Source organism: Marmota flaviventris, chromosome 11, assembly GCF_047511675.1.
Source record: "Marmota flaviventris isolate mMarFla1 chromosome 11, mMarFla1.hap1, whole genome shotgun sequence".
In the NCBI taxonomy this organism is placed as follows: Eukaryota; Metazoa; Chordata; class Mammalia; order Rodentia; family Sciuridae; genus Marmota; species Marmota flaviventris.
Genome location: NC_092508.1, coordinates 68,964,008 through 68,976,654, shown reverse-complemented (window position 1 = coordinate 68,976,654; position 12,647 = coordinate 68,964,008). Strand labels below are relative to the sequence as shown.

The window sequence follows — 12,647 nt, the reverse complement described above, 5'->3', positions numbered from 1 at the left end:
CTGGGAATCATAATTATGTATTCTTAAAGGTTTTCTATAGTTGATAAAATATAACCAGATAACTCAGTGTCTTCTAAGCCAATAGCTTTAAACTACACCTGATTATGCCTTGCAAGTACCAAGGCCACACACCAAAAAGGAATGTTGAATTTTCAACTGGTTCATCTACTTGTTACCTGCAAGTCTGATCTAATTTTTTATGGTACCAACTAAACATTTTTATTGTTATTAATCAATTTTTTCTTTTCATTCTTCGAGGTCCAGCTCAAATTTTATCTGTACCTCCAAATCTTACCATATTTAACTAATTCAGAGTTACCTTTTCTCTTCTCTGAGCCCCTGAAGAAAATTTTACAAACTTCATCAGAGCTATTTCTGTACAAATTTGTCTCAGTTTTAAAAAATTTAATAGTTAAAGTGGCTTTTTTTACATGATATTTATTATCATTACCATTATTATCAAGATAGGCCATTGAATATAAAAGGATTTGGGAATACTGAGGTTAAAAATTTCATCCACATGTGGGATTCAAGACACTACGTAGTAATAGGGATGGGGATGTGGCTCAAGCGGTAGCACGCTCGCCTGGCATGCGTGCGGCCCAGGTTCGATCCTCAGCACCACATACAAACAAAGATGTTGTGTCCGCCAAAAACTAAAAAATAAATATTAAAAAAAAGACACTAGGTAGTGAACAAAAATTAATTTCATTCTAATTTTAAATTAAAATTTAAAGGAAAATGGCAAATACAATCAGTCTGATTCCCCTCTGCTGAGTGTGTTAACACTATTGAGTCTATAAAAATCTTTTGAGTTTTTGAGTCCTATAAAAAATCTTTGTTAAACATTAGCAGTCTCTAAGAAACAGGATTTTTTCATCATGGATTTTATCTATTTGAATCATGTCTATGAGAGAAGAATCTATCAGAGGTAATGCTTCAGCATTCACATGCTCAGCAACCTGTGGCACTGAGAGGGCCACATGCACACAAGAACAACATGTGCAGTTGAAGTGGCTGTTGCCAGGTGAGACCTGAGACCTTTGGTATTGAAACAATTTAATAAGAGTGTAGACCATTCTATCCACATGACTTGGTTGTCTATTCTAGGAATACTTTGCCTGGGAAAAATAAGGCTACACCAGTAAATAACTTCACTAGTTCAGGAATTTTCGACAAATAAACTCGTTGGAGAGAACTGTTTGCTCATCAGGAGCCTCTTGTACATCCAAACTTAATTCATCAGACTTGCTTCAAGATTCTCACCCCCCTGAGCCTGTCACTCTGGATGGCTGATGTCATGAATTTGCCCAATTTTAATAAGTTGGGACATAACTTTCTGATGTACAGAACCAGTGAAACCTTGACAAGCCCAAACACAAAGTCCTGTAAATATCCTACTTCTTACCACTGAGCCTTGGTCTTGTGAATGGTCTCCTGTCTGCACTGATTTTGAATACTTAGTTTTGTCTTATTAATTGGTTACCTGAAATTTGGAGTAGTTCGACAAAGGGGAGGTGTAGTAAAAAGTTTCTTTACTATACATAGAATTGTATTTTTATGTTTTATGACTAGAGTCTATTGGCTTAATTACAATGGACTTTGTTATTGAAACCTGATAATGTGCTTTATTCAGGAGGAATTACAGAGAATTAGACAATAATTCAGTTTGTTCTTGGTCTTTAAAACAGAAAATAACCTAGTTTTGGAATTTTATTTTTTTGTCAAGATAGCCATAAAGTTGTAGAAAATGAATATTTTCATATACTCATTCAAAGACCAACTTTTTACCAGGAATTGTAATAGGTAGAAAGTCAGGTGAGAACATGAAGGAGAATAAATATGGAATCTGATCTCTCAGTGCTGTCAGGAGCTGATTGCTTAGAGAGGAAAAATGAAGGAAGTGCATAAATAACTAACACTAGATGAAGCAGGTGCTCAATGTCATACTAGAGGCATAGAGACAAATTGCTCTGGATGTTCTGCAGTGGAAGGAGTCATTACTCAATTTTTACATTTTCTAATTCTCCTTTCTCAAAGTGTCTCCCTAAACCAGAAACATTGGACATCCCTGGGAGCTTGTTAGAATGTGGTGTCTGCCAGCTCTAGACTCATCAATCCACTTAGAAACTGCATTTTAACAAGACGCCCAGGTGATACCAATGCATATTAAAGTTTGAGAAGTACTGCTGAAGAATCAAGTCTTAATAATCTATCTAATCATGTCTATATCTAGGCTATATATGTATATATGCTTATATATACATATAAAAACACATACATATGTACATATAAGTTAACCTATGTAAACCTTTAACCCTACATATAGTTTATCCTTAAAGAAGAAAAGAGGCAGTAGCAAGGACTGGTTCAAAATCGACCATTTATGTTTGTTTTTATTGCATTGTGGCTTGAATATTGTGTTTGGATGAGATGGTGGTGTAAGAACTCAGTTTTACATTTGAACAAATGCCAAAGTCAAATAGGGTATACTCAACTCTAGAACGTGTCCCAAGATTCTACCTCTGCAAAGCAGAGCCTAAGTTAAGCTACCCTCTTCAAATTTGTTTCCCTTACATTTGTCTTACAGAACAAAGTGGAAGAAAAAAAGTTTGGAGATTTCAGTTAACTAAAAATGCAACTTTTTAAATTTTAAAATAAGCTAAACTGATTTAGGAAATAAAATGTTTGTAAAAGTATTAAAGAGAGAAAAAAACTAGAAGTAGTAATGGTGATAACAATTTAAAACATGTTCAGAAAGCACATACATATGCTGGGAATATGTTAAAAGATATTTAATTCTGTTATGACTGTGGAAAATTCATACAATAATAATATACTAGCTGGATGTGGTGGTGCACACCTGTAATCCCAGTAACTTGGGAAGCTAAGGAAGGAGATTCACAAGTTTAAGGCCACCATCAGCAGTTTAGTGAGACCTTAAGTGACAGTGAGAATCTGTCTCAAAATTGAAAAAGAAAACTGAGATGTAATTCAGTTGTAAAGCACCCCTGGGTTTAATTCCCAGTGTGAGTGTGTGTGTGTGTGTGTGTGTGTGTGTGTGTGTATATATATATATATATATATATATATCAAGTTTCACACACACACACACACACACACACACTACAACAAGGAGTCACTGAAATCTCAATTTTAGTCCTAAAGGAAGGTTCAAGCCCAGAAATATATGTGAAGTAAGAGAATACACTCAAATGAACCCTAGTAATAGAGCTGAAGTTCACTGATGATCAAATTTTATCTAGCTTTTTTTTTTTTAATCTATGCTACCTTTGGTATAGCAGGTATAGTCTCTATATATGGTCAGCCCTCTGTATCTTTATGTTCTGCATTAGAAAATCAATTGAGCACATATTAAATATATTTGAAAAGAAATTGCATTTTTTATTGGCCACAACAAGACTTTTTTCTTGTCATTATTCACTAAACAATATACTATACCAATTATTTACATGGTATTTACTTTTTCTTAGATACTATAAGTAATCTGGAGATAATTTAAAGTATATGGGATGATGTGTACAGGTTATATGCAGATACTATGCTATTTTACACAAGGGATTGAGCATCAAGGGATTCTGGTACCCAAACGAGGTCCTGGAACCAATCCCCATTGCATACTAACAGACGATCATGTATTAATTCTGTCCATACAAAAGCACTGCAAGTAGGTTTGAGTAAAAATAAGAAATTGAGAGTAGGAAAGTTTAAATTACTACCCAGTCATTCTGTAAATAGTTAAATAACCTAGTTAAGAATTTTACCCAGGTTAACTAATTTGTACTGTGTTGGCATTGTGCCAAAGAAATCACTGCTGCCCCTGTCATTCACCATTTACTCACGTTTTTAACCACCACCACCACTACCACCAACATAAATAAAATGCATAGAAAATATTAATCATAGATAGTAAGTAAAGCCATAGTTTATGTGGTATAGGCAAAACTCAGAATGCTAACTACAGATGGGTAAACAAGGAGCTTGTTAGACACGGGCAGAATCACAAGATATATTAAATATACACATTCGTGCTACTACTCAGCAAGGTATAACAAAGAAAAAATAGAAATGGGATGTACTCAACAAGAGATGGAAAGAATAAATTTTTCTCATGTTGCCTCGGGGAAGACAACTATCCCACACACATTTAACCATCTGTTAGGGTCACCCAGTGTTTCATTCTGGCTCTCCATGTGGTCTACCTACAAAAGGCCAGTAAAACACATGGCTGTTGTACAGGCTAATTAAAGGACCACAGCAGTGATCAGGTGTGTCAGGCTTTGCATTTCTATTATAGAAACAATGCATTACATCAGCACAAGAGATTTGGGTTTCTCTCTCTGGAGAAAGGTCAATTCTGGTCCTTGTACTATGGACATTGAGAGCTGATGTGGCAGATTTAAGAACACTGTCTAAATCAGGATTCAGGTAGTGTGGTTATTTTTTTTAATATTGTTTTTTGTTATTCATGGACACAGTATCTTTGTTTATTCATTTTTATGTGGTGCTGAGAATCAAACCAAGTGCCCCACACATGCCAGGCAAGCACTCTGCCACTGAGTCACAACTCCAGCCCTAGTGTGGTTATTTTACCATGTTTGCACTTACTGAAAATGAATCAATTACCCCATCTAGTTCTTAAATCCTGTAATTTGAGCATTTTATCTTAGTCCATGCAGTTTTGGCTATGGCTACTGGGAGAACTTGCCATCTGGTCTATTTGAAAGCTACCATTGGGTCAAGGTAAATTCCCAAATGAAACACAAAGCAGCTACTGAGTCATACTCAAGTCATATCTGTTTTCTGACTCTTTTTAACCAATTTAATTTTAAAAACCCACCCAGACTTCTATGAAATAGTTACCTCCTGCCTAAAACCAAAATTTATTCTACATATTAATCAGTCTAGATCAAAGATGAAGGAAAATGGAAAGGTTCTGTCTTTAATTTGTGGGATTTTTAATTTATTCACAATTTTTTTGACAAACTGACCAAAAACTGTATGTTTAAATCACTATTTCAGTATTTTAAAAATGCCACAAAACATGGATAAATTACCAGAAACAACTATAAAGTATAAAAGAAGGATTAAAAGCATAAAGGTGTTAGTTAACAAATTAAATATGAATTACTCTGAGGGGAGGTAGCCAGTGATGGTGATATACTTAATTTTAAGATAGAGAAAGAAAAAATAGGACATATGTTGCTTAAGATATGAAGTGCAAATAAATGTTCCTTGCAACACAAATTGATAATTCTGTCAGTTTCTAGTGTTATTTTAAATAAGTATGTGTGGAAAATATGGGATTGCAGTAAGAGGAATTTGCTAGAAGCAAAGCTAGACACGTCTAATGGTTTGCATCATACTCTCCTTTTGCCCCACCATTTCTGATACCTGTTAAGTTGCTCTTGAAGCAAATCTAATCTTTGCTCTACTTCTCCATAGGTGAGGTCACTTTCAGTTTCTGAGATCCCCCAGGCAGCTCGCTGAAGTGCTGAGGGACTACACTCTTCAGGCTGAGCCCTGGCATTGTCTCTTTCCCAGCTTTGCGTGTCAGTGATATCTGTGGAAGAGAGTGAGTTAGACATCAGCTTTCTTTGGCACTCCTTTGCCTCATAAACATAGACACTAACAAGACAAGCTGTAAAGGATCTTAGGATATAACCCAGGAGACATAGAACCAAAGTGGTTCATGGACAAAACCAGGGGCCATGACCAATTGGTGGTAGGTTCCTTCTCTCACTCTGCCTTCCTTACCTACCACATACATTTTCATAGCATTAAAATTTTATAGAAGGTCAGGAGTCTTGGTTATGATTTTGTCTTCTTTCTATTTGTGCTAAAAGAAGGTATGGATGGCTGAACATAACTGATTAGAGCGCAATGTTTTTGTGCTTTTGAATTTGAGAGGAAATAACATATTTTGTTTATAATGTTTTACTTAACATTTGAGATATTTTGGGCTCTTTCTCACAGAATAGTAAGCATTCTTTATGGTCCAGGAGAAAACTCTTGAGGGAAGTGCTGGTCTTCAAGGGTATGTTCTTAGGCAGCCCAATTCAAGGTAAGAGCCAAGGAGTCATAAACTATTAAAGAGGAGAAGAGTTTTAAAGTCTTCCCATCTTGTTTCTTTGCTTATTTGAAGCTTCTTCTGCACTATATTTTAATATCATCACACTGTTCGCCAATGTTTTTTTTTTGTGTGTGTGTGTGTGTGGTTCTTTTGTTATGTATATTTTTCTTAACGTACTTTAAACAAACAGCTTATCTGCTCAAGTCCCCCTTTCCAATGTTTTGGGTGTCTTTTATGTGCCAGACACTTTGCTAAATGTGGAGGACTTGAAGAGGAAGGAGACAAAGCCCCTGAACTTGAAAAATTCAGTCTAGCAACTTTGTGATCATTTTTCATCCAGAGATTTATTTTTGAACCTCTTTTAATTTACTCTTTCTCCTAAGATCTGTATTTTCAAACTATCAATATTTGGGGGAAAAATGTATCCTTTCTTTGTTACTTACATACTTTTGATGGTTTTGTTATGCTCTCTTACCCTCTATAAAAATGATTGAAGGGTTGAAAAATAAAACCCATGAAAAGATAAGAATAAAGTTGGGAGCTTATTTAAGAGATAAAGAAAAATAATATATATATATATATTTCCTTTTGGGAAGACTGATGGAAGGGAAGGATTATGTCAAGCTGGTATTCCCTTTCACATGGAAATAGATTTGAATTAGAGAAAGTGATTTGGTTTTGATATAAAGATTTAAAATCTTGGCAAATTCCTATGATTAGAAATTGAGAAAAAATACATAGTTATGGATTTATACTCTTAGTGATTTAAAAATTTCAATAGAAAGTAACTGAATTGGTCAGAATTAGCTATGATTCTAGAAATAGGGAACAGAACTGTAAGACTTCTTTCCCCATAGATTCTCTAAAAGTACAGTCAGAGAGCTCAAGTGCACCCCTTTCAATAAGTAGCAGACAAAAGAACAACAAAGTTCTATATTCTTTCTCTATGGACTTCCCCCCACTATCTTTTATCATTGAATACACAGAAATTTTTCTAATGAGGTGCCTATAATTTCAGTCTCAGGAGAGGAAGCTTTTACAAAGCATTTAAGCATATCCAAATATAGCATGAGAAAAATATAAGACCAGGTTCCTTGCTCTGTGGAAACGGGTAATAGATCTCACAGAACTTACAAGAAACTCTAGAAAAGCTCCTGATTATGGATGGCTTCCTTACTGATTCTTGTGTTTAGCTTTGGTTTAGAGAGTGACAGCTTATTTTTTCTTTTGATATTTTACCAAACATGACAAAATGTAACTTAACATAGAAAAATGATATTGCTGGAGTTTTAAGTAATTTATCAGCAGATTTTTACTGAGAAGTATGACTTGTTATCACAGAAATGTGAACCAATTTAAGATGCAAAATGATAATATAACAGTAAACCAGGTTTCAACTTTGGGCTAGCAATGCCAAGTAAGCATCAGAACACATACAAATGTTTTGGTGCTGCCAACACTTGTCCCTGTCTAGTTCTGATAGCCAGTTCATGTATGAACATTTCTTCAGAGAAGACAAGAACTGATAGGATTAAAATTACATATTTATGTTCATAAGTTTAGTGCCAAAAAAGCATACAGTATTTCTGCATATGTTTAACAGCTCTCTCCTTTTCAAATCCTATGTAATAAATTGATTTTTAAATGACAAGGGTGAATCACATGCAATAAATTATGGAGGATAATATTTTTACTGCAGTGTTCAAGAAGAAAAAAGATTATTCTAGCAGAAATGAATAAATATACTGTGAGACAGAAGCTTCCTTGATTATAATTTATTCTTTTATTAAAATCTAGAGATATGTGATTAGCTTGTTTTTAACAGGAATATAAAAAATGAGGAGTTCAAAGGGGAAATCCTGGCTAGTGGTCTTAATCAAATGAACATCCTTGTAGACACTTTCTAAATATAGCACAGAAAAGAATCTGCACTTGGTTGCCTTGGCAAATGTTGCTATAGTTGCAAGATACATTTCTTCAAATGGATGAGCAGAAAGTAAACTAACTTTGCTCTGGTACACAATTTTCCTAGAGTCAACTTTTGACCTCAATGTAAGTAGAATCAGAGTCCACTTAATCTTTTTTTTTTTTTCTTCTTCCTTTTTCCTTTTTTAGTTTTGCTTTAATGTGTTCTGAATCTCTCTTCTGTTGGATTTAATATGACAAATCCCAGGAATACCAGGGAGTGAAATTTCCTATTGATGTTGAAACTAAACTTTGTGGGGATTTTAGTAGTTCAAACTGTGGCAATCACAGCTACATCTTACATATTATTAAAGTTTTGAACATTACACAGGATTTTACCTTAAAAGTCAATAGGGAATAAAATCTGCAGAGATCAAGTTTTTAAATTCTCTATTGGTTAATCCTATTAATTAGTCATGTTAACAATCACCCTGATTGAAGTTATATAGCATCAATTACAGTTACTTAATTGACATGCATATTTAGCTTGGCATTTGCAAGATAATTAGTTATTGCCTGCATGGGTACTACATTGAACACTTTTTTAAAATTAACAACTTGGAGATATTAAAATTATTTTGTTTTTTTAGAATACTACTGTTCTTATTGGGCATTTGGAATAGCTAGTTAAAGATTGGAAGAATTAGCATTATATTAGGTGAAGGGCATTAGAATTCATTGTCAGGGAGAATCATTATAATGTCAAATAAAATTCCCCAAATATTTCTTTAAAGACTTGTCATATAGAAGTCTAAAATTCAAGAAGAAAACAAAACACTTTTTTTTTTTTTCAGCAGGGCCACATTATGCTGACTTTTGTTATAGTAGAGATTGTTCAACAAGCTCTTCAGAACTTTTGACTTCCATGATACAACCTGTTTCTATTCTTAGTACTTCCCAGAATCCATTTTCATAAATAACTAAAACGGGACATTTGGTAATCACATCTAATATTCCATTCTTCCACTGTGATAAATGAGGTACTATTTTCATTCACTTTATCAAGAATTTTGATTGTCCAGAGGACATTTGCATATATTCTTAGCTTATTTCCATGTGGGATCCTGGTAAAAGCTGATTTGACATGATATGGAAAGTAACTCTGGAAAAATATAAAACCTGAACATCCTAGATTTAATAAAATCTTTGTTGTCAAATATAATGCTTTGGAATAATGGTGTGATTGTAGGAAGTATTTACTTACTCTGTGGTATAATTTTATTATCTTGCCAGGTCAAAACATCTTATTTCTTCCTTCATTTTTGTTATATTATTTTGATTTTTTTCTTATGCTATCTTAATATTTACATTTTATACATCCAGATACATATTAAATAGTAAAACCAGTGAGAAAATACCAAATAGGTTGGGGATTTTATTTCAGATAAAGTCATTTACAGTTTAATTTGGATAATAATCATAACTAATGAGTTGGTTGGATATTATTATTACTATGTTTTAAAAATGTGAACTGTGTATTAGTGGATTTGTCAAATCAAGTATCTCAAGTCATAAAGGGAGCAAGTGATAGATTTGGTTTTAGAATCCAAGAAGTTGGACTCACAACTGTTATGGGTACCACTTAATAGCTAGATCTATAGATCTAGCTCCTATTATGCTAAATTAATTGTTCTTCCATGTGGTTTCAAGGTTTCCTCAGTTTCTCATCCTTCAGAATGAAATTTGCATATATTAAACATTATTGCTCATCTCTTGTGTGTTTTCTTCAACAAAACACATATATTTCTGTATTCCTTTTAGTAGGGATATTAAACAAAGAAGTCTTATCAAAAATATACTCTATTTCAAGCCAGGCATGATGGCACATTCCTGTAATCCCAGTAACTCAGGAGGTTGAGGCAGGAGGATTGCAAGTTTAAGGACAGCCTGGGCAGTTTAGTGAGGCCCTAAGCTATTTAGTAAGATCCTGTCTCAAAATAAAAAATAAAAAGGACTGAGGACATAGTTCAGTGGTAAGGTACCTGGCTCCATCCCCAGTACAAAAAAAGGAAAACAGAATATTTCGGGAGAGTTCCTTTTGTTTTGTTATAATTCACAGTACGATGTTGTATTGTAATATGATTGCTTTGACCTTTGAAGTTATAAAACTATAGGTTTGGGGGTAAGAAATGGGTACAGAAGACATATATAAAGAACTAACCAGTAAAATCTCTTAAAATAGTCATGGATGCTCTCTCCACATAGGAATCAATTGCATCAATAGGATTTCAGAAATCTTTCTACCTATACTTAAGCCTGGTTGGCCACAAATACCTCTCATGCTGACATTGTTTGGAAACATTTGCCACTAATTCCAGAATTATGCAAACACTACATTGCAGATGATCTAAAATCTCAACTCTTTACAGACATGAATTGAAAAAGATTAGATTAACATGTGTTGGTACAGTTCTTAATTTGTGAAAAGTCATTATAGTCTGTTTAGCCCTGAGGAGAGACAACCTGATTCCTGATTCTGGATTACCTTTGCAAGAGTGGCTTTTCTTATTGACATGAATTCTTCCTGAGGTGGGCATTGCTTCTTCGAAATGGAGCCCAGCTGCTTTCCCTGTTCTTGGAGTAGAATCTACTATTCCTGAGAAGAGCGGCTTGTGGTCATCATCAATGGAGGAGATGAAAGATGATGATCTACTTTTTTTCTCTTCAAAGTGTTTTTTGGAACTCTGATAATGTCTTATGGTATCTGCAGAGTCTTCAGGATCATTTGTGCTGCTTTCTTTGCCAAAATCTACAGAAGAAAATTATTTTATAGCAGATAATCAAATGTAAGACCCTATGCATGCTACATATACTAACTAGCTACACACAAACTGCCCTTTTTTTATTATAAATGTGCCGCAGTCTGGCTGGGCACAAAATAACTGAGCCACCACAAAAGCCTTGTAGATTCAAACAGCAACTCTTTATTCCCGAACTCTTACCCGCACTCTACACGCACATTCTGGGGAAATACTCTCCCTTCCCCGGGCTCTGCGTACCAATCCTCTTGGAACCCCTTGAGAACTCAATGGGAACTCAAGGAGTGGGCGCCTGAGGCAGCAGAATACGCCCTATTCCCAGCAGGATCCACCCTAAACCCGGAGCCACCCTAATCCAGCAGGATCCATCCTAAACCTGGAGCCACCCTAATCCCTGAGCAGGGTCACCTTTCAATTAAAAATGCCATGTCATTCCTACTTGGCTATGGCTCTCAGCATAAATGTAATTGCTTTGGAGACTTTTTTTAAATAGAGGACTATTAGACTGTCTTAATGAGATAAATTATTCATATCAAAATTAAAAGAAAATTTGCAACAGGAAAGTTTAAGTCTCAGAGAAATCTATAGGATAACTTACAAACTTATTTATACATGCTCAACTGTCATTTGTATTCTTAGAATCTGGTGCACTATCTCTTTAGGGAAATGAAAAAGACAAAGGAAAAATATGTCCCAATTCTAAAATATCGCCATTATGCAGCTTGTTATTTGTTTTTAACCTCCATACTTTATCATCTATGGCAGTCACTCACATATTGAAAAGGTCAAAATTGGAAGCCTCCTTGTACTAAAAGCTTGCAGGATGAATTTCAACCTTAGTTCAATGCATGTAATGGCCCTAACATTCCAGAAAGTTTGGTCATGTAGTATAATGCAAAGAATATAATACTTAAATGCAGTAATTGAGGTAAGTTTTACCTAATTACATTAAAGTTTCTAGTGCTTATTGGCTATTTTATACTGAAATGTCAGGATAATTTCAGCCCCTGAAGGTTGTGTTAGAATATATTTCAGCAGAAAAAAAAAACTCAGAGACAAATCTTAGGACTTGTTTCTATTAGTGTCCTGGGGAGACAGTATAATTCTCCATCTGGCTTCTGCTAATAACTAACCAACAAAACTCCAAGAGGTCTATTATTTTCTAGAGAAATGGTGAAGACAGTGTCCCCATCTACTCTGTGCCTGGGTGTGCTTACTTTGTTATTTATAGAAGGCCAAATGAATTGATTTAAGGCCACTTCTGTAAGGGTAAAAGAAATTGAAGTTAAAGCGTAAAAGTTAAAGGGTAAAAGACCGGGTGTTGTAAAGTTTCTAAGCTGCAAGGTCTGAGTTAAAATGTAAAGGATTAGGTATTGTTAGGTATCTATGCTACCTGCAAAACCTGAAATTTCTGTAGCTGTTGAGACAATGCTTAGAACCGCCCAGTAAATATTTCCCCTGACTATTGGTTGTTTAATAAGGGCTCTGTGTGGTCGCATGTAGGCATTGCAGGGTCTGGACCAATCAGTTTAAATGTAACCCCCTCCTTAGGAAAGACCTATCACTCCAGCCTGACCTGTTCCCGCCAATGAATGAACCAATCATGTTTAGGAGTTGTTATTCAATTTTCCTGCGCCTCATGATGATTTGTTCTGATGTATACAAGGCCCTCCGCCCTCCCCAAAAAGTGTACTTAAGCAGTGCTCAGCCCCTGCTCGGGGCTCTGGGCTGCTTTCCCTTCTTGAGTGGGCACGGAGCCCCAGCATGCTGGTTCAATAAATCCCCCCTTCTGCCAATTGCATGAGTGGTCACTTGGTGGTCTCTTTCTC

At 35.1% G+C, this 12,647-nt stretch overlaps 1 protein-coding gene across 1 annotated transcript in view; it reads right to left on the bottom strand.

The window, feature by feature from the left end:
• The window catches only part of Kcnh7 (potassium voltage-gated channel subfamily H member 7), a 462,823-nt gene that overhangs the window by 4,754 nt on the left and 445,422 nt on the right, over positions 1-12,647 (bottom strand). The window contains exons 13-14 of the mRNA XM_027938014.3: positions 10,545-10,796; positions 5,416-5,584 (exon numbers count right to left, since the gene is read on the bottom strand). Of these exons, the coding sequence (XP_027793815.2) occupies positions 5,416-5,584; positions 10,545-10,796 (421 nt within the window). The remainder of the gene's footprint in view (positions 1-5,415; positions 5,585-10,544; positions 10,797-12,647) is intronic.